Here is a 23,779-nt window from a genome sequence, read left to right as displayed (position 1 = left end):
TACCAGCAGGGTTAGTCTATCTATACCAGCAGGGTTAGTCTCTCTATACCAGCAGGGTTAGTCTGTCTATACCAGCAGGGTTAGGTATCTATACCAGCAGGGTTAGTCTGTATCTATACCAGCAGGGTTAGTCTGTCTATACCAGCAGGGTATCTATACCAGCAGGGTTAGTCTGTCTATACCAGCAGGGTTAGTCTGTATCTATACCAGCAGGGTTAGTCTGTCTATACCAGCAGGGTTAGTCTGTCTATACCAGCAGGGTTAGTCTGTATCTATACCAGCAGGGTACCAGCAGGGTTAGTCTGTATCTATACCAGCAGGGTTAGTCTGTATCTATAGTCTCTATCTATACCAGCAGGGTTAGCAGGGTTAGTCTGTCTATACCAGCAGGGTCAGTCTGTCTATACCAGCAGGGTTAGTCTGTGTCTATACCAGCAGGGTTAGTCCAGCAGGGTTAGTCTGTCTATACCAGCAGGGTTAGTCTGTCTATACCAGCAGGGTTAGTCTGTATCTATACCAGCAGGGTTAGTCTGTCTATACCAGCAGGGTTAGTCTGTCTATACCAGCAGGGTTAGTCTGTCTATACCAGCAGGGTTAGTCTGTATCTATACCAGCAGGTTAAACTTTGTCTATTCCAGCAGGGTTAGTCTGTCTATACAAGCAGGGTCAGTCTGTATCTATACCAGCAGGGTTAGTCTGTATCTATACCAGCAGGGTTATTCTGTTATCTAAATCAGCAGGGTCAGTCTGTAGCTATACCAGCAGGGTTAGTCTGTCTATACCAGCAGGGTTAGTCTGTATCTATACCAGCAGGGTTAGTCTGTATCTATACCAGCAGGGTTAGTCTGTGTCTATACCAGCAGGGTTAGTCTGTGTATATACCAGCAGGGTTAGTCTGTCTATACCAGCAGGGGTTAAACAGGGTTAGTTTGTCTATTCCAGCAGGGTTAGTCTGTCTATACCAGCAGGGTCAGTCTGTATCTATACCAGCAGGGTTAGTCTGTATCTATACCAGCAGGGTTAGTCTGTCTGTACCAGCAGGGTTAGTCTGTGTCTACCAGCAGGGTTAGTATACCAGCAGGGTATCTATAGTCTGTATCTATACCAGGGTTAGTCTGTCTATACCAGCAGGGTTAGTCTGTATCTATACCAGCAGGGTTAGTCTGTATCTATACCAGCAGGGTTAGTCTGTATCTATACCAGCAGGGTTAGTCTGTCTGTACCAGCAGGGTTAGTCTGTCTGTACCAGCAGGGTTAGTCTGTCTGTCTGTCTATACCAGCAGGGTTAGTCTGTGTCTGTACCAGCAGGGTTAGTCTATACCAGCAGGGTTGTCTGTCTATACCAGCAGGGTTAGTCTGTCTATACCACCAGTCTATACCAGGGTTAGTCTGTGTCTATACCAGCAGGGTTAGTCTGTATCTATACCAGCAGGGTTAGTCTGTATCTATACCAGCAGGGTTAGTCTGTATCTATACCAGCAGGGTTAGTCTGTCTATACCAGCAGGGTTAGTCTGTCTATGTCTCTCTATACCAGCAGGGTTAGTCTGTCTATAGCAGCAGGGTTATCTATACCAGCAGGGTTAGTTTCTCTATACCAGCAGGGTTAGTCTGTCTATACCAGCAGGGTCAGTCTGTGTCTATACCAGCAGGGTTAGTCTGTCTATACCAGCAGGGTTAGTCTGTATCTATACCAGCAGGGTTAGTCTGTATCTATACCAGCAGGGTTAGTCTGTGTCTATACCAGCAGGGTTCTGTCTATCTATACCAGCAGGGTTAGTCTGTATCTCTACCAGCAGGGTTAGTCTGTATCTATACCAGCAGGGTTAGTCTGTGTCTATACCAGCAGGGTTAGTGTGTGTCTATAGTCTATACCAGCAGGGTTAGTCTGTATCTATACCAGCAGGGTCAGTCTGTTAGTCTGTCTATCTAGTCTGTGTCTATACCAGCAGGGTTAGTACCAGGTAGTCTATACCAGCAGGGTTAGTCTCTCTATACCAGCAGGGTTAGTCTCTCTATACCAGCAGGGTTAGTCTGTCTATCTATACCAGCAGGGTTAGTCTGTATCTATACCAGCAGGGTTAGTCTGTATCTATACCAGCAGGGTTAGTCTGTCTATACCAGCAGGGTTAGTCTGTATCTATACCAGCAGGGTTAGTCTGTATCTATACCAGCAGGGTTAGTCTGTCTATTCCAGCAGGGTTAGTCTGTATCTATACCAGCAGGGTCAGTCTGTATCTATACCAGCAGGGTTAGTCTGTATCTATACCAGCAGGGTTAGTCTGTGTCTAACCAGCAGGGTTAGTCTGTGTCTATACCAGCAGGGTTAGTCTGTATCTATACCAGCAGGGTTAGTCTGTATCTATACCAGCAGGGTTAGTCTGTCTATACCAGCAGGGTTAGTCAGGGTATCTCTACCAGCAGGGTTAGTCTGTATCTATACCAGCAGGGCTGGTCTGTATCTATACCAGCAGGTTTAGTCTGTGTCTATTCCAGCAGGGTTAGTCTGTCTATACCAGCAGGGTTAGTCTGTCTATACCATCAGGGCTAGTCTGTCTATACCATCAGGGCTAGTCTGTCTATACCAGCAGGGTTAGTCTGTCTATACCAGCAGGGTTGGTCTGTGTCTATAACAGCAGGGTTAGTCTGTCTATACCAGCAGGGTTAGTCTGTATCTTTTCCAGCAGGGTTAGTCTGTCTATACCAGCAGGGTTAGTCTGTCTATTCCAGCAGGGTTAGTCTGTATCTATACCAGCAGGGTCAGTCTGTATCTATACCAGCAGGGTTAGTCTGTATCTATACCAGCAGGGTTAGTCTGTGTCTAACCAGCAGGGTTAGTCTGTGTCTATACCAGCAGGGTTAGTCTGTATCTATACCAGCAGGGTTAGTCTGTCTATACCAGCAGGGTTAGTCGGTATCTCTACCAGCAGGGTTAGTCTGTATCTATACCAGCAGGGTTAGTCTGTGTCTATAACAGCAGGGTTAGTGTGTGTCTATAGCAGCAGGGTTAGTCTGTATCTATACCAGCAGGGTTAGTCTGTCTATACCAGCAGGGTTAGTCTGTGTCTATACCAGCAGGGGTCTATACCAGCAGGTCTGTCTATACCATCAGGGTTAGTCTGTCTATACCAGCAGGGTTAGTCTGTCTATACCAGCAGGGGGTTGGTCTGTCTGTCTATACCAGCAGGGTTAGTCTGTCTATACCAGCAGGGTTAGTCTGTATCTTTTCCAGCAGGGTTAGTCTGTCTATACCAGCAGGGTTAGTCTGTCTATTCCAGCAGGGTTAGTCTGTATCTATACCAGCAGGGTCAGTCTGTATCTATACCAGCAGGGTTAGTCTGTATCTATACCAGCAGGGTTAGTCTGTGTCTAACCAGCAGGGTTAGTCTGTGTCTATACCAGCAGGGTTAGTCTGTATCTATACCAGCAGGGTTAGTCTGTCTATACCAGCAGGGTTAGTCTGTATCTCTACCAGCAGGGTTAGTCTGTATCTATACCAGCAGGGTTAGTCTGTGTCTATAACAGCAGGGTTAGTGTGTGTCTATAGCAGCAGGGTTAGTCTGTATCTATACCAGCAGGGTTAGTCTGTCTATACCAGCAGGGTTAGTCTGTGTCTATACCAGCAGGGGGTTCTGTCAGCAGGGTTGTCTGTCTATACCAGCAGGGTTAGTCTGTATCTATACCAGCAGGATTAGTCTGTATCTATACCAGCAGGGTTAGTCTGTGTCTATACCAGCAGGGTTAGTCTGTATCTATACCAGCAGGGTTAGTCTGTATCTATACCAGCAGGGTTAGTCTCTCTATACCAGCAGGGTTAGTCTGTATCTCTATATCCAGCAGGGTTAGTCTGTCTATACCAGCAGGGTTAGTCTGTATCTATACCAGAAGGGTTAGTCTGTCTATAGCAGCAGGGTTAGTCTGTATCTATACCAGCAGGGTTAGTCTGTCTATACCAGCAGGGTTAGTATGTATCTATACCAGCAGGGTCAGTCTGTCTATACCAGCAGGGTTAGTCTGTCTGTACCAGCAGGGTTAGTCTGTATCTATACCAGCAGGGTTAGTTTGTATCTATACCAGCAGGGTCAGTCTGTCTGTACCAGCAGGGTTAGTCTGTATCTATACCAGCAGGGTTAGTCTCTATCTATACCAGCAGGGTTAGTCTGTATCTATGCCAGCAGGGTTAGTCTGTATCTATGCCAGCAGGATTAGTCTGTATCTATACCAGCAGGGTTAGTCTGTGTCTATACCAGCAGGGTTAGTCTGTGTCTATACCAGCAGGGTTAGTCTGTGTCTATGCCAGCAGGGTCAGTCTGTCTATACCAGCAGGGTTAGTCTGTATCTATACCAGCAGGGTTAGTCTGTATCTATACCAGCAGGGTTAGTCTATATCTATGCCAGCAGGGTTAGTCTGTATCTATACCAGCAGGGTTAGTCTGTATCTATACCAGCAGGGTTAGTCTGTATCTATGCCAGCAGGGTTTGTGTGTATCTGTTAGTGCCGAGCGATTTAACCAAAATGTCAGTTACTTTTATTTTATTTTTAAAAGAATTGACCAACGTCGGATCAAATATTTAAATGCAATGAACTACAATGACCATAATCCATTGCGCGTACTTCCCTGGAGATGGAGGGAATGAGAGAAGGATGGAGCAGTTGCTTCACAGCGTATCTCTAACTGAAATTTCATGAACGATTTATCGATAGTTTTGTATTCAGCAGTCATGTAAATATGCATTATTTAATTTGAAGAACTACTACAATAGTGCTGTTGTCAGACAGCATAGGCAGCAGCTCTATAGAGATGAGGTGATGACTTGGAATGAAATAATAAAGCCATCAAATCAAAAACAATGTAATAAACACAACAACTGAAATATTTTAGTGAAGTCATGTGAAGAAATGATGGTTAGTGATAAGCAGTAATGGACTCTACCATCATGTGACTTTTATTCATTATATTATTCTGTGTTGTTACAGCATTCAACATAATGCATAGTGCATTTAATGTCTAAAAACACCAATCAAACCTAAACCGAACGACCTCAAAAAGCTTGAAATGCTCAGCACTAGTGTCTATACGATTTAGAGGAGTTTAGTTATAATTTAGTTGTTTTATCAAGGTAATTCACTGATAAATCAGCTTCTGTTCAGCCAATTTGCTACGCTATTGTTTTGGCTGAGAGCCCCTCTTCCAAACTTGAATTGAGTAGGTATCTCAAGACACCGGGGGTGTCGGGTTACGTATCCACAGCAAGACAACAGGGGTTATCGGGTTACGTATCCACAGCAAGACACCGGGGGTATCGGGTTACATATCCACAGCAAGACACCGGGGGTATCGGGTTACGTATCCACAGCAAGACACCGGGGGTATCAGGTTACATATCCACAGCAAGACACCGGGGGTATCGGGTTACATATCCACAGCAAGACAACAGGGGGTATCGGGTTACGTATCCACAGCAAGACACCGGGGGTATCGGGTTACATATCCACAGCAAGACAACAGGGGGTATCGGGTTACGTATCCACAGCAAGACAACAGGGGGTATCGGGTTACGTATCCACAGCAAGACACCGGGGGTATCGGGTTACGTATCCACAGCAAGACACCGGAGGTATCGGGTTACATATCCACAGCAAGACACCGGGGGTATCGGGTTACGTATCCACAGCAAGACACCGGGGGTGTCGGGTTACATATCCACAGCAAGACACCGGGGGTATCGGGTTACATATCCACGGCCTTTAACACTCATTCGCTGGTCTGTCCATCAATTTGTGTCAGAACGGAACATCACATCCTGCAAGCTGAGAGTCTCCTGCAGCCATAAAGTAGTCCCATGGTTCTACGACAAACAGAAATGCTTTGATATAGAATAGAATTTGAAAAAAATGTAGATGTTAAACAAAACCACCTTGTGTTCATCACAGATGAACAAACTTTATATGAAATGAAATCTGAGATCGTAACCAATTTGTAGCATTGCTTGCCAACGCTTTGATTACAAGGGGAAAGGGAACAATGAATGAGGTCAGTGCATCAGGAAATTAGGCTGATAGCATTACAACTGTAATGTTGATTGTGAGTACATTTTACATTACATTACATTTAAGTCATTTAGCAGACGCTCTTATCCAGAGCGACTTACAAATTGGTGCATTCACCTTATGACATCCAGTGGAACAGCCACTTTACAATAGTGCATCTAAATCTTTTAAGGGGGGGGTGAGAAGGATTACTTTATCCTATCCTAGGTATTCCTTAAAGAGGTGGGGTTTCAGGTGTCTCCGGAAGGTGGTGATTGACTCCGCTGTCCTGGCGTCATGAGGGAGTTTGTTCCACCATTGGGGGGCCAGAGCAGCGAACAGTTTTGACTGGGCTGAGCGGGAACTGTACTTCCTCAGTGGTAGGGAGGCGAGCAGGCCAGAGGTGGATGAACGCAGTGCCCTTGTTTGGGTGTAGGGCCTGATCAGAGCCTGGAGGTACTGAGGTGCCGTTCCCCTCACAGCTCCGTAGGCAAGCACCATGGTCTTGTAGCGGATGCGAGCTTCAACTGGAAGCCAGTGGAGAGAGCGGAGGAGCGGGGGGACGTGAGAGAACTTGGGAAGGTTGAACACCAGACGGGCTGCGGCGTTCTGGATGAGTTGTAGGGGTTTAATGGCACAGGCAGGGAGCCCAGCCAACAGCGAGTTGCAGTAATCCAGACGGGAGATGACAAGTGCCTGGATTAGGACCTGCGCCGCTTCCTGTGTGAGGCAGGGTCGTACTCTGCGGATGTTGTAGAGCATGAACCTACAGGAACGGGCCACCGCCTTGATGTTAGTTGAGAACGACAGGGTGTTGTCCAGGATCACGCCAAGTTTCTTGGCGCTCTGGGAGGAGGACACAATGAAGTTGTCAACCGTGATGGCGAGATCATGGAACGGGCAGTCCTTCCCCGGGAGGAAGAGCAGCTCCGTCTTGCCGAGGTTCAGCTTGAGGTGGTGATCCGTCATCCACACTGATATGTCTGCCAGACATGCAGAGATGCGATTCGCCACCTGGTCATCAGAAGGGGGAAAGGAGAAGATTAATTGTGTGTCGTCTGCATTGCAATGATAGGAGAGACCATGTGAGGTTATGACAGAGCCAAGTGACTTGGTGTATAGCGAGAATAGCATGGTAGCAACACATGTCAACACAGCATGGTACATGTAGATTACAAAAATAGCTTCTTAGCGAAGAGCAATTTCTCAAGTAAGATCTTTACTAGGACAGCCTGGGAGTGATCTGAGTGGGGCGGAAAACTAACTGTTATTGGCAGAGGTTTGGAACCAGGCCAAAACTCCGTCCCACCAAAACAGGCTGAAATTTCAGGCGGTCTTTCAAACAGATCTTACACTGAAAGTGCATCATAACTCATAGTGTGGAAAAATATATGAAACACAGGAAAATCTCGTTTTTGAGTGCACTGGGTCTTTCACATTAACAACCAGTCTAGGTAATAGTGTATGGTTTAATGGGATGGTTAGGTGTATTTATTTGTATTTGATATTTTTTTTAACCTTTATTTTAAACCTCTACACGATTGTTGGGTCCCCCTCGGGACGGTTAAGGTAACATAGGCTAATGAGATTAACATGAGGTTGTAAGTAACAAGAACATTTCCCAGGACATAGACATATCTGATATTGGGGGAGGCTTAAATTCTTGTTAATCTAACTGCACTATCTAATTTACAGTAGCTATTACAGTGAAATAATACCATGCTATTGTTTGAGGAGAGTGGCACAGTTATGAACTTGAAAAGTTATTAATAAACAAATGAGGCACATTTAGGCAGTCTTGATACAAATGTTTTAACAGAAATTTAATTGCTCATTGAATCAGTCTAAAACTTTGCGCGTACACTGCTGCCATCTAGTGGTCAACATCTAAATTACACTAGGAATAATACATTATGGCCTTTCTCTTTTCAAATGGTATCAAGAATATGCATATCCTTGCTTTAGGTCCTGAACTACAGGCAGTTAGATTTGGGTACGTCATTTTAGGCAAAAAAACATTTTAAAGGGTCTGATCCCTTAACAAGACAAGTCAGTTAAGACAAATTCTTATTTACAATGACGGCCTACCAGAAGGCCTCCTGCGGGGACGGGGGCTGGGATTTAAAATAAATTTAATAAAAATATAGAACGCACATCACAACAAGAGAGACACAACAACACTACTTAAAGAGAAACCTACGACAACAACATAGCAAGGCAGCAACACATGTCAACACAGCATGGTAGCAACACATGTCAACACAGCATGGTAGCAACACATGTCAACACAGCATGGTAGCAACACATGTCAACACAGCATGGTAGCAACACATGTCAACACAGCATGGTAGCAACACATGTCAACACAGCATGGTAGCAACACATGTCAACACTGCATGGTAGCAACACATGTCAACACAGCATGGTAGCAACACATGTCAACACAGCAAGGTAGCAACACATGTCAACACAGCATGGTAGCAACACATGTCAACACAGCATGGTAGCAACACATGTCAACACAGCATGGTAGCAACACATGTCAACACAGCATGGTAGCAACACAGTCAACACAGCATGGTAGCAACACATGTCAACACAGCATGGTAGCAACACATGTCAACACAGCATGGTAGCAACACATGTCAACACAGCATGGTAGCAACACATGTCAACACAGCATGGTAGCAACACATGTCAACACAGCATGGTAGCAACACATGTCAACACAGCATGGCAGCAACACATGTCAACACAGCATGGTAGCAACACATGTCAACACAGCATGGTAGCAACACATGTCAACACAGCATGGTAGCAACACATGTCAACACAGCAAGGTAGCAACACAACATAGTCGTAGCCTGTTCTCTCTTCTCTCTCTCTCCACACGGCGCACCAAGTCTAGGTCCAAAAGGTTTCTTAAAAGCTTCTACCCCCAAGACATAAGACTCCTGAACAGCTAATCAAAGGGCTACCCAGACCCCTCTTTTACACTGCTGCTACTCACTGTTTATTATCTATGCATAGTCACTTTAACTCTACATGTACATATTACGTCAATTACCTCGACTAACGGTGCCCCCTGTATATAGCCTCCACTGTGACTCTGCACAGGTTTCAAACTGTATATAGCCTCCACATTGACTCTGTACTGGTATCCCCTGTATATAGCCTCCACATTGACTCTGTACCAGTACCCCCTGTATATAGCCTCCACATTGACTCTGTACCGGTTTCCAACTGTATATAGCCTCCACATTGACTCTGCACAGGTTTCAAACTGTATATAGCCTACACATTGACTCTGTACTGGTATCCCCTGTATATAGCCTCCACATTGACTCTGTACCAGTACCCCCTGTATATAGCCTCCACATTGACTCTGTACCGGTTTCCAACTGTATATAGCCTCCACATTGACTCTATACCGGTTTCCAACTGTATATAGCCTCCACATTGACTCTATACCGGTTTCCAACTGTATATAGCCTCCACATTGACTCTGTACCGGTTTCCAACTGTATATAGCCTCCACATTGACTCTGTACCGGTACCCCCTGTATATAGCCTCCACATTGACTCTGTACCGGTACTCCCTGTATATAGCCTCCACACTGACTCTGTACTGGTATCCCCTGTATATAGCCTCCACATTGACTCTGTACCGGTTTCCAACTGTATATAGCCTCCACATTGACTCTGTACCGGTTTCCAACTGTATATAGCCTCCACATTGACTCTGTACCGTAATAACCTGTATATAGCCTCCACATTGACTCTGTACCGTAATAACCTGTATATAGCCTCCACATTGACTCTGTACCGTAATAACCTGTATATAGCCTCCACATTGACTCTGTACCGTAATAACCTGTATATAGCCTCCACATTGACTCTGCACAGGTTTAAAACTGTATATAGCCTCCACATTGACTCTGTACCGTAATACCCTGTATATAGCCTCCACATTGACTCTGTACTGGTACCCCCCTGTATATAGCCTCCACATTGACTCTGTACCGGTACCCCCTGTATATAGCCTCCACATTGACTCTGTACCGTAATACCCTGTATATAGCCTCCACATTGACTCTGCACAGGTTTAAAACTGTATATAGCCTCCACATTGACTCTGTACAGGTTTCAAACTGTATATAGCCTCCACATTGACTCTGTACAGGTTTCAAACTGTATATAGCCTCCACATTGACTCTGTACAGGTTTCAAACTGTATATAGCCTCCACATTGACTCTGCACAGGTTTCAAACTGTATATAGCCTCCACATTGACTCTGCACAGGTTTCAAACTGTATATAGCCTCCACATTGACTCTGTACTGGTATCCCCTGTATATAGCCTCCACATTGACTCTGTACCAGTACCCCCTGTATATAGCCTCCACATTGACTCTGTACCGGTTTCCAACTGTATATAGCCTCCACATTGACTCTATACCGGTTTCCAACTGTATATAGCCTCCACATTGACTCTATACCGGTTTCCAACTGTATATAGCCTCCACATTGACTCTGTACTGGTATCCCCTGTATATAGCCTCCACATTGACTCTGTACCAGTACCCCCTGTATATAGCCTCCACATTGACTCTGTACCGGTTTCCAACTGTATATAGCCTCCACATTGACTCTGTACCGGTTTCCAACTGTATATAGCCTCCACATTGACTCTGTACCGGTACCCCCTGTATATAGCCTCCACATTGACTCTGTACCGGTACCCCCTGTATATAGCCTCCACACTGACTCTGTACTGGTATCCCCTGTATATAGCCTCCACATTGACTCTGTACCGGTTTCCAACTGTATATAGCCTCCACATTGACTCTGTACCGGTTTCCAACTGTATATAGCCTCCACATTGACTCTGTACCGTAATAACCTGTATATAGCCTCCACATTGACTCTGTACCGTAATAACCTGTATATAGCCTCCACATTGACTCTGTACCGTAATAACCTGTATATAGCCTCCACATTGACTCTGTACCGTAATAACCTGTATATAGCCTCCACATTGACTCTGCACAGGTTTAAAACTGTATATAGCCTCCACATTGACTCTGTACCGTAATACCCTGTATATAGCCTCCACATTGACTCTGTACTGGTACCCCCCTGTATATAGCCTCCACATTGACTCTGTACCGGTACCCCCTATATATAGCCTCCACATTGACTCTGTACCGTAATACCCTGTATATAGCCTCCACATTGACTCTGTACCGTAATAACCTGTATATAGCCTCCACATTGACTCTGTACCGTAATACCCTGTATATAGCCTCCACATTGACTCTGCACAGGTTTAAAACTGTATATAGCCTCCACATTGACTCTGCACAGGTTTAAAACTGTATATAGCCTCCACATTGACTCTGTACAGGTTTCAAACTGTATATAGCCTCCACATTGACTCTGTACAGGTTTCAAACTGTATATAGCCTCCACATTGACTCTGTACAGGTTTCAAACTGTATATAGCCTCCACATTGACTCTGCACAGGTTTCAAACTGTATATAGCCTCCACATTGACTCTGTACTGGTATCCCCTGTATATAGCCTCCACATTGACTCTGTACCAGTACCCTCTGTATATAGCCTCCACATTGACTCTGTACCGGTTTCCAACTGTATATAGCCTCCACATTGACTCTATACCGGTTTCCAACTGTATATAGCCTCCACATTGAATCTATACCGGTTTCCAACTGTATATAGCCTCCACATTGACTCTGTACTGGTATCCCCTGTATATAGCCTCCACATTGACTCTGTACCAGTACCCCCTGTATATAGCCTCCACATTGACTCTGTACCGGTTTCCAACTGTATATAGCCTCCACATTGACTCTGTACCGGTTTCCAACTGTATATAGCCTCCACATTGACTCTGTACCGGTACCCCCTGTATATAGCCTCCACACTGACTCTGTACTGGTATCCCCTGTATATAGCCTCCACATTGACTCTGTACCGGTTTCCAACTGTATATAGCCTCCACATTGACTCTGTACCGGTTTCCAACTGTATATAGCCTCCACATTGACTCTGTACCGTAATAACCTGTATATAGCCTCCACATTGACTCTGTACCGTAATAACCTGTATATAGCCTCCACATTGACTCTGTACCGTAATAACCTGTATATAGCCTCCACATTGACTCTGTACCGTAATAACCTGTATATAGCCTCCACATTGACTCTGCACAGGTTTAAAACTGTATATAGCCTCCACATTGACTCTGTACCGTAATACCCTGTATATAGCCTCCACATTGACTGTGTACTGGTACCCCCCTGTATATAGCCTCCACATTGACTCTGTACCGGTACCCCCTGTATATAGCCTCCACATTGACTCTGTACCGTAATACCCTGTATATAGCCTCCACATTGACTCTGTACCGTAATAACCTGTATATAGCCTCCACATTGACTCTGCACAGGTTTAAAACTGTATATAGCCTCCACATTGACTCTGCACAGGTTTAAAACTGTATATAGCCTCCACATTGACTCTGTACAGGTTTCAAACTGTATATAGCCTCCACATTGACTCTGTACAGGTTTCAAACTGTATATAGCCTCCACATTGACTCTGTACCAGTTTCCAACTGTATATAGCCTCCACATTGACTCTGTACCGGTTTCCAACTGTATATAGCCTCCACATTGACTCTGCACAGGTTTCAAACTGTATATAGCCTCCACACTGACTCTGTACCGGTTTCCAACTGTATATAGCCTCCATATTGACTCTGTACCGGTACCCCCTGTATATAGTCTCCACATTGACTCTGTACCGGTTTCCAACTGTATATAGCCTCCACATTGACTCTGCACAGGTTTCAAACTGTATATAGCCTCCACATTGACTCTGTACCAGTTTCCAACTGTATATAGCCTCCATATTGACTCTGCACAGGTTTCAAACTGTATATAGCCTCCACATTGACTCTGCACAGGTTTCAAACTGTATATAGCCTCCACATTGACTCTGTACCAGTTTCCAACTGTATATAGCCTCCACATTGACTCTGCACAGGTTTCAAACTGTATATAGCCTCCACATTGACTCTACCGGTTTCCAACTGTATATAGCCTCCACATTGACTCTGTACCGGTTTCCAACTGTATATAGCCTCCACATTGACTCTGTACCGGTTTCCAACGGTATATAGCCTCCACATTGACTCTGTACCGGTTTCCAACTGTATATAGCCTCCACATTGACTCTGTACCAGTACCCCCTGTATATAGCCTCCACACTGACTCTGTACCAGTACCCCCTGTATATAGCCTCCACACTGACTCTGTACTGGTATCCCCTGTATATAGCCTCCACATTGACTCTGTACCGGTTTCAAACTGTATATAGCCTCCACATTGACTCTGTACCGGTTTCCAACTGTATATAGCCTCCACATTGACTCTGTACCGGTTTCCAACTGTATATAGCCTCCACATTGATTCTGTACCGGTTTCCAACTGTATATAGCCTCCACATTGACTCTGTACCGGTTTCCAACTGTATATAGCCTCCACATTGACTCTGTACCGGTTTCCAACTGTATATAGCCTCCACATTGACTCTGTACCGGTTTCCAACTGTATATAGCCTCCACATTGACTCTGTACCGGTTTCCAACTGTATATAGCCTCCACATTGACTCTGTACCGGTTTCCAACTGTATATAGCCTCCACATTGACTCTACCGGTTTCCAACTGTATATAGCCTCCACATTGACTCTACCGGTTTCCAACTGTATATAGCCTCCACATTGACTCTGTACCGGTTTCCAACTGTATATAGCCTCCACATTGACTCTGTACCAGTTTCCAACTGTATATAGCCTCCACATTGACTCTGTACCGGTTTCCAACTGTATATAGCCTCCACATTGACTCTGTACCGGTTTCCAACTGTATATAGCCTCCACATTGACTCTGTACCGGTTTCCAACTGTATATAGCCTCCACATTGACTCTGTACCGGTTTCCAACTGTACATAGCCTCCACATTGACTCTGTACCGGTTTCCAACTGTATATAGCCTCCACATTGACTCTGTACCGGTTTCCAACTGTATATAGCCTCCACATTGACTCTGTACCGGTTTCCAACTGTATATAGCCTCCACATTGACTCTGTACCGGTTTCCAACTGTATATAGCCTCCACATTGACTCTGTACCGGTACCCCCTGTATATAGCCTCCACATTGACTCTGTACCGGTTTCCAACTGTATATAGCCTCCACATTGACTCTGTACCGGTTTCCAACTGTATATAGCCTCCACATTGACTCTGTACCAGTACCCCCTGTATATAGCCTCCACATTGACTCTGTACCGGTTTCCAACTGTATATAGCCTCCACATTGACTCTGTACCGGTTTCCAACTGTATATAGCCTCCACATTGACTCTGTACAGGTTTCCAACTGTATATAGCCTCCACATTGACTCTGTACCGGTTTCCAACTGTATAGAGCCTCCACATTGACTCTGTACAGGTTTCAAACTGTATATAGCCTCCACATTGACTCTGTACAGGTTTCCAACTGTATATAGCCTCCACATTGACTCTGTACAGGTTTCCAACTGTATATAGCCTCCACATTGACTCTGTACCGGTTTCAAACTGTATATAGCCTCCACATTGACTCTGTACAGGTTTCCAACTGTATATAGCCTCCACATTGACTCTGTACCAGTTTCCAACTGTATAGAGCCTCCACATTGACTCTGTACCGGTTTCCAACTGTATATAGCCTCCACATTGACTCTGTACCGGTACCCCCTGTATATAGTCTCCACATTGACTCTGTACCGGTTTCCAACTGTATAGAGCCTCCACATTGACTCTGTACCGGTTTCCAACTGTATATCGCCTCCACATTGACTCTGTACCGGTACCCCCTGTATATAGCCTCCACATTGACTCTGTACAGGTTTCCAACTGTATATAGCCTCCACATTGACTCTGTACAGGTTTCCAACTGTATATAGCCTCCACATTGACTCTGTACCGGTTTCAAACTGTATATAGCCTCCACATTGACTCTGTACAGGTTTCCAACTGTATATAGCCTCCACATTGGCTCTGTACCGGTTTCCAACTGTATAGAGCCTCCACATTGACTCTGTACCGGTTTCCAACTGTATATAGCCTCCACATTGACTCTGTACCGGTTTCCAACTGTATATAGCCTCCACATTGACTCTGTACCGGTTTCCAACTGTATATAGCCTCCACATTGACTCTGTACCGGTTTCCAACTGTATATAGCCTCCACATTGACTCTGTACCGGTTTCCAACTGTATATAGCCTCCACATTGACTCTGTACCGTAATACCCTGTATATAGCCTCCACATTGACTCTGTACCGTAATACCCTGTATATAGCCTCCACATTGACTCTGTACCGTAATACCCTGTATATAGCCTCCACATTGACTCTGTACCGTAATACCCTGTATATAGCCTCCACATTGACTCTGTACCGTAATACCCTGTATATAGCCTCCACATTGACTCTGTACCGTAATACCCTGTATATAGCCTCCACATTGACTCTGTACCGTAATACCCTGTATATAGCCTCCACATTGACTCTGTACCGTAATACCCTGTATATAGCCTCCACATTGACTCTGTACCGTAATACCCTGTATATAGCCTCCACATTGACTCTGTACCGTAATAACCTGTATATAGCCTCCACATTGACTCTGTACCGTAATACCCTGTATATAGCCTCCACATTGACTCTGTACCGTAATACCCTGTATATAGCCTCCACATTGACTCTGTACCGTAATACCCTGTATATAGCCTCCACATTGACTCTGTACCAGTACCCCCTGTATATAGCCTCCACATTGACTCTGTACCGTAATAACCTGTATATAGCCTCCACATTGACTCTGTACCGTAATACCCTGTATATAGCCTCCACATTGACTCTGTACCGTAATACCCTGTATATAGCCTCCACATTGACTCTGTACCGTAATACCCTGTATATAGCCTCCACATTGACTCTGTACCAGTACCCCCTGTATATAGCCTCCACATTGACTCTGTACCGTAATAACCTGTATATAGCCTCCACATTGACTCTGTACCGTAATACCCTGTATATAGCCTCCACATTGACTCTGTACCGTAATACCCTGTATAGAGCCTTGCTTTTTATTTTACTGATGCTGTTGAATTATTTTTTACTTAACACTAATTATTTAAAAGAAGTCTTAAAACTTCTTAAAGCATTGTTAGTTAAGTTAGTTAGCATTTCACTGTACACCTGTTGTATTCGGCGCATGTGACAAATACAATTTGATTTGATTTGACAAGGCAGCAGCACAAAACATGATACAAACATTATTGGGCCCAGGCAGCAGCACAAAACATGATACAAACATTATTGGGCCCAGACAACAGCACAAAACATGATACAAACATTATTGGGCCCAGACAACAGCACAAAACATGATACAAGCATTATTGGGCCCAGACAACAGCACAAAACATGATACAAACATTATTGGGCACTTGCTTCAGCACAAAACATGATACAAACATTATTGGGCCCAAACAACAGCACAAAACATGATACAAACATTATTGGGCCCAGGCAGCAGCACAAAACATGATACAAACATTATTGGGCCCAGGCAGCAGCACAAAACATGATACAAACATTATTGGGCCCAGACAACAGCACAAAACATGATACAAGCATTATTGGGCCCAGACAACAGCACAAAACATGATACAAACATTATTGGGCACTTGCTTCAGCACAAAACATGATACAAACATTATTGGGCCCAAACAACAGCACAAAACATGATACAAACATTATTGGGCCAAGACAACAGCACAAAGGGAAAGAAGGTAGAGACAACAATACATCATGCAAAGCAGCCACAACTGTGTGTATAGTTGAGTGGGATGGATAGGGTGTAACTCCAGTGTAACTCTGTGTGTAGGCTTGCAAAATTCCGCTAAGTTATCCAAAAGTTTTTCAGAATTCCTGGTTAGAAGATTCTTGTAAGGATGGAATGTGCAGGGAATCTAGAACGTTGTGAATGTTCCAATAAACGGGAAACTAAATGTCTGTATCTGTCTGTATCTGATCTTCCAGTCTAGATGTGATTGTATGCATGGTTGGGAGGGCACTACCCCGTCCTCCGGCTGTACCCTGAAGAATGTATGTAATGACACAACCTGCCACCCCAATGCCGGCTGTGAGACCGGCCTGGACGGATACCCCAGGTGGGTCAACCAATCAATCAACCAACTAATCAACCAATCAATCAAAATGTATTTTATAAGATTATAAAATGTTATTTGTCACAAACAGCTTTACAGATAACCAGCCTAAAACCCCAAAGAACAAACAATGCAGAGACAGAAGCACAGTGGCCAGGAAACCTAGAAACCTGGTCACTGTCCTGGTCACTGTCCTGGTCACTGTCCTGGTCACTGTCCTGGTCACTGTCCTGGTCACTGTCCTGGTTACTGTCCTGGTCACTGTCCTGGTCACTGTCCTGGTCACTGTCCTGGTTACTGTCCTGGTTACTCTCCTGGTCACTGTCCTGGTCACTGTCCTGGTCACTGTCCTGGTTACTGTCCTGGTCACTGTCCTGGTCACTGTCCTGGTCACTGTCCTGGTCACTGTCCTGGTCACTGTCCTGGTTACTGTCCTGGTCACTGTCCTGGTCACTGTCCTGGTCACTGTCCTGGTCACTGTCCTGGTCACTGTCCTGGTCACTGTCCTGGTCACTGTCCTGGTCACTGTCCTGGTTACTGTCCTGGTCACTGTCCTGGTCACTGTCCTGGTTACTGTCCTGGTCACTGTCCTGGTCACTGTCCTGGTCACTGTCCTGGTTACTGTCCTGGTTACTGTCCTGGTCACTGTCCTGGTCACTGTCCTGGTCACTGTCCTGGTCACTGTCCTGGTTACTGTCCTGGTCACTGTCCTGGTTACTGTCCTGGTCACTGTCCTGGTCACTGTCCTGGTTACTGTCCTGGTTACTGTCCTGGTCACTGTCCTGGTCACTGTCCTGGTCACTGTCCTGGTTACTGTCCTGGTCACTGTCCTGGTCACTGTCCTCACAAGAAGAATGTTGTAACCCAGGTAGGGTTGTAGTATTCTGGTAACTTTCCCAAAAATCACACATTTTCCAGAAATCCTGGGTGGAAGTTTACTGGCATCAGAAAGAGAATAGGGAGAAGGAAATCTGGGAATCCTCATGGGAATTGTAACGAATGTTACTGGAATTTTGCAACTCTAAACTCAGGGGTGACCTGGCCAACTCTCCTCCTGGAGGGCTGCTAGGTCTGCAGGGTTTTGCTCCAGACCTGCGCTAACACAACTGATTCAGCTAATCAAGGATCTGATGAGCAGCTAAATAGTAGAGTAGGGCTGGAGCAAAACCCTGCACACCCAGAAAGATTTCCCCTCCGTAAAACATTCACGCCCAATAGCTCTCTGGGAGGATGGCTGGACCCCCTGTAAATCCTGAACACCCAGTTATTCTCTGGGAGGATGGCTGGACCCCCTGTAAATCCTGAACACCCAGTTACTCTCTGGGAGGATGGCTGGACCCCCTGTAAATCCTGAACAGCCAGTTACTCTCTGGGAGGATGGCTGGACCCCCTGTAAATCCTGAACAGCCAGTTACTCTCTGGGAGGATGGCTGGACCCCCTGTAAATCCTGAACACCCAGTTACTCTCTGGGAGGAGGGCTGGACCCCCTGTAAATCCTGAACACCCAGTTACTCTCTGGGAGGAGGGCTGGACCCCCTGTAAATCCTGAACACCCAGTTAATCTCTGGGAAGAGGGCTGGACCCCCTGTAAATCCTGAACACCCAGTTACTCTCTGGGAAGAGGGCTGGACCCCTGTATTTTAACTCTGAATTGAATGCTCTCCTTTTCTCTCTCTCTCTCTCTCTCTCTCTCTCTCTCTCTCTCTCTCTCTCTCTCTCTGTGCCTCTCTCTCTGTGCCTCTCTCTCTCTCTCTCTCTCTCTCTCTCTCTCTCTCTCTCTCTCTCTCTCTCTCTCTCTCTCTCTCTCTCTCTCTCTCTCTCTCTCTCTCTCTCTCTCTCTCTCTCTCTCTCTCTCTCTCTCTCCTCGGTCAGGTGCTTGTGTAATGCCCAACAGATCGGCGATGGCTACCGTTGTTATGGCAACCTGATGGAACGGCTAGTGGAGCTGAACAGGGAGGGGACACACAAGGGGAAGCTCTCTGGAGCCATCTTGCTATTTGGTACCCAACCTCCCTATATGTGCTATTGTTGTCGTTAAACGGCAGGTTACTAATGTCTGTTTTCTTTATATTCAGTGAGAGACTGTATGCTGACCATGAGCCAACAGGGACCTTTCACCGCTTTCGTCCCTCTTTCGTCCCTCATTGTGCCTCTAGCAGTAAGTTATCGTAACAACCTAACCCTTATAACGTAACCCTAACAACCTAACCCTTATAACGTAACCCTAACAACCTAACCCTTATAACGTAACCCTAACAACCTAACCCTTATAACGTAACCCTAACAACCTAACCCTTATAACGTAACCCTAACAACGTAACCCTAACAACCTAATCCTAACAACCTAACCCTTATAACGTAACCCTAACAACCTAACCCTTATAACGTAACCCTAACAACCTAACCCTAACAACCTAATCCTAACAACCTGACCCAAACAACCTAACCCAGAGGTTGATAATCATACTAACCTCACCCTGATCCCAGATTTGTCTGTGCTTTAGTCTTGGGGTCATCAAACCTCTCCCCAGGACCCCCACCCATTCCCTGTCCAGGGATTATCAGACCTCTCCTCAGGAGCCCCAGCAGTTCCCTGTCCAGGGGATTATCAGACCTCTCCTCAGGACCCCCAGCCGTTCCCTGTCCAGGGATTATCAGACCTCTCCTCAGGACCCCCAGCTGTTCCCTGTCCAGGGGATTATCAAACCTCTCCTCAGGACCCCCAGCCGTTCCCTGTCCAGGGGTTATCAGACCTCTCCTCAGGACCCCCAGCTGTTCCCTGTCCAGGGGTTATCAGACCTCTCCTCAGGAGCCCCAGCTGTTCCCTGTCCAGGGATTATCAGACCTCTCCTCAGGACCCCCAGCCGTTCCCTGTAATTAGAACTGTTTCAGATCTAGCACACCTGATTCTACAAGCTAATCACCAATCCCTTTAATAGGTCAATCAGGTGAGCTAGTTCAGGGCTACAACAGCATCAATGCTTTAGTCCACTCCTCTGCCTCATGGCAACCAGTCAGCTAAAGCACGATCAGATTTGAACAGGCCAGAGTTGCATCCCAAGCTTTATGCTCTCTTCAGCTAAAGTGTTAGCAAGAAATAAATGTGTACTAGGGGTGTATAAATGTGTACTAGGGGTGTATAAATGTGTACTAGGGTGTATAAATGTGTACTAGGGGTGTATAAATGTGTACTAGGTGTGTATAAATGTATACTAGGGGTGTATAAATGTGTACTAGGTGTGTATAAATGTGTACTAGGTGTGTATAAATGTGTACTAGGTGTGTATAAATGTGTACTAGGTGTGTATAAATGTGTACTAGGTGTGTATAAATGTGTACTAGGTGTGTATAAATGTGTACTAGGTGTGTATAAATGTGTACTAGGTGTGTATAAATGTGTACTAGGTGTGTATAAATGTGTACTAGGTGTGTATAAATGTGTACTAGGGGTGTATAAATGTGTACTAGGTGTGTATAAATGTGTACTAGGTGTGTATAAATGTGTACTATGGGTGTATAAATGTGTACTATGGGTGTATAAATGTGTACTATGGGTGTATAAATGTGTACTATGGGTGTATAAATGTGTACTAGGGGTGTATAAATGTGTACTATGGGTGTATAAATGTGTACTAGGGGTGTATAAATGTGTACTAGGTGTGTATAAATGTGTACTAGGTGTGTATAAATGTGTACTAGGTGTGTATAAATGTGTACTAGGTGTGTATAAATGTGTACTAGGGGTGTATAAATGTGTACTATGGGTGTATAAATGTGTACTATGGGTGTATAAATGTGTACTAGGTGTGTATAAATGTGTACTAGGTGTGTATAAATGTGTACTAGGGGTGTATAAATGTGTACTAGGTGTGTATAAATGTGTACTAGGGGTGTATAAATGTGTACTAGGTGTATAAATGTGTACTAGGTGTGTATAAATGTGTACTAGGTGTATAAATGTGTACTAGGTGTGTATAAATGTGTACTAGGTGTGTATAAATGTGTACTAGGTGTGTATAAATGTGTACTAGGGGTGTATAAATGTGTACTAGGTGTATATAAATGTGTACTAGGTGTGTATAAATGTGTACTAGGTGTATAAATGTGTACTAGGTGTGTATAAATGTGTACTAGGTGTGTATAAATGTGTACTAGGGGTGTATAAATGTGTACTAGGTGTATAAATGTGTACTAGGTGTGTATAAATGTGTACTAGGTGTATAAATGTGTACTAGGTGTGTATAAATGTGTACTAGGTGTGTATAAATGTGTACTAGGTGTGTATAAATGTGTACTAGGTGTGTATAAATGTGTACTAGGTGTGTATAAATGTGTACTAGGTGTGTATAAATGTGTACTAGGTGTGTATAAATGTGTACTAGGTGTGTATAAATGTGTACTAGGTGTGTATAAATGTGTACTAGGTGTGTATAAATGTGTACTAGGTGTGTATAAATGTGTACTAGGGTGTATAAATGTGTACTAGGTGTGTATAAATGTGTACTAGGTGTGTATAAATGTGTACTAGGTGTGTATAAATGTGTACTAGGTGTGTATAAATGTGTACTAGGTGTGTATAAATGTGTACTAGGTGTGTATAAATGTGTACTAGGTGTGTATAAATGTGTACTAGGTGTGTATAAATGTGTACTAGGGGTGTATAAATGTGTACTAGGTGTGTATAAATGTGTACTAGGTGTGTATAAATGTGTACTATGGGTGTATAAATGTGTACTATGGGTGTATAAATGTGTACTAGGGGTGTATAAATGTGTACTAGGTGTGTATAAATGTGTACTAGGTGTGTATAAATGTGTACAAAATTCCATGATTTTCCAGGAATCCTGGTTGCAAGATTTCTGGGTTTAAAAGGGAATGACTAGGAAAATTGTGAATCCTTCAACCAGGATTTTTGGAAAACCAGTGAATTTGGGGAAAATGACTGGAATGTTGCAGCCTTAGTGGCACCATTAGAGATGCAGCCCAGGTTCCTGACTCCTGTCCTGTTGTCCATCCTCCTCAGGGCGTGACCGACGAGTCAGCGTGTCAACGTTACCTGGTGAGGGGTCAGTACCTGTATAAAAGCCTGGATAGAACCGACGTCTATACTGCAAGTGGAATACAACTCAGGTTCAAGCCCAATAAGGTGACTACAACTCAGGTTCAAGCCCAATAAGGTGACTACAACTCAGGTTCAAACCCAATAAGGTGACTACAACTCAGGTTCAAGCCCAATAAGGTGACTACAACTCAGGTTCAAACCCAATAAGGTGACTACAACTCAGGTTCAAACCCAATAAGGTGAAGGAAATGCTATATTCTCATTCATCTGTATGTCTAAGCACATCATATCTTGGTTCAAATCATATGTTTCATATCTTGGTTCAAATCATATGTTTCAATAATCTTTCATCGACAGGATAAACTAGATCTCTGTGACTTTTCTCCAGATTTTAAAGCATTCTGAATACTGAATATTGAATGCTTTGGGTAAGGTCGCAAAATGCTGCATAGGTTTTCCCAGTTGGAATATTCCTGGAATCAGAAAGGGAATAAGCAGGAAATCCGATAATCCTCCAACAGAGATTTCTGGAAAACCTGGGATGTTACAGGAATTTTGCAACCCTAAATGATCTTGTTTCTAATCTTTAAAATGTCCTCCGTCTACAGGGTTGCATCTCAAATGGCATCCTAGTTCACTACATTTGACCAGGGCTCATAGGGCTCTAGGGAATATGACTATATGGAAATAGGATGCCATTTAGAACGCAGTTTACGTGTGTTTGGTCCCACCCCCAATGTGTTTGGTCCCACCCCCAATGTGTTTGGTCCCACCCCCAATATGTTTGGTCCCACCCCCAATGTGGTGGTCCCACCCCCAATGTGTTTGGTCCCACCCCCAATGTGTTTGGTCCCACCCCCAATGTGTTTGGTCCCACCCCCAATTTGTTTTGTCCCACGCCCAATGTGTTTTGTGTTCTTTGACAGCAATTCATGTTGGTGAAGTCTCCTGAGACTCTCTACTCAGTCATCCAGCAGGACATCCCAGCAGCCAATGGGGTTATCCATATCATCGACCAGCCGATCATACCCAGGAATATCCTCCCTGACAGCCCAAAGGACGAGCAGGTGTTACCATGTTATTAGAATGAGTAGTACATCTCAGCCCAGAGGTCCGCTCTACTGCTGGTTTTCCTTCGCATAGTGTTTTTAAATCCTGGTCCTGGGGGGGCACATTTTAGTTTTTGCCCACAGCACTTAACACCTGATTCAAATAATCAACTCATCGTTAAGACTTTTATTAGTGTAATCAGCTGTGTAGTGTTAGGACAAAAACCAAAATGTGCACTCCTTTGGGTCCCCAGAGCCAGGATGAAGAAACACTATCATAGCATTATACTAAGCTACCACTTGTGATTGGATGACACCATAGAGTTGCATA

At 44.6% G+C, this 23,779-nt stretch overlaps 1 protein-coding gene across 1 annotated transcript in view; it reads left to right on the top strand.

The window, feature by feature from the left end:
* The window catches only part of LOC124004217 (stabilin-1-like), a 118,636-nt gene that overhangs the window by 38,630 nt on the left and 56,227 nt on the right, over positions 1-23,779 (top strand). The window contains exons 8-12 of the mRNA XM_046312980.1: positions 17,209-17,339; positions 19,210-19,337; positions 19,413-19,495; positions 22,361-22,483; positions 23,326-23,466. Coding sequence (XP_046168936.1) covers positions 17,209-17,339; positions 19,210-19,337; positions 19,413-19,495; positions 22,361-22,483; positions 23,326-23,466 — 606 coding nt within the window. The remainder of the gene's footprint in view (positions 1-17,208; positions 17,340-19,209; positions 19,338-19,412; positions 19,496-22,360; positions 22,484-23,325; positions 23,467-23,779) is intronic.

The sequence above is a fragment of the Oncorhynchus gorbuscha genome, linkage group LG18 (genome assembly GCF_021184085.1).
Source record: "Oncorhynchus gorbuscha isolate QuinsamMale2020 ecotype Even-year linkage group LG18, OgorEven_v1.0, whole genome shotgun sequence".
NCBI classification, from domain to species: domain Eukaryota; kingdom Metazoa; phylum Chordata; class Actinopteri; order Salmoniformes; family Salmonidae; genus Oncorhynchus; species Oncorhynchus gorbuscha.
This window is presented reverse-complemented; position numbering and strand designations above follow the sequence as displayed.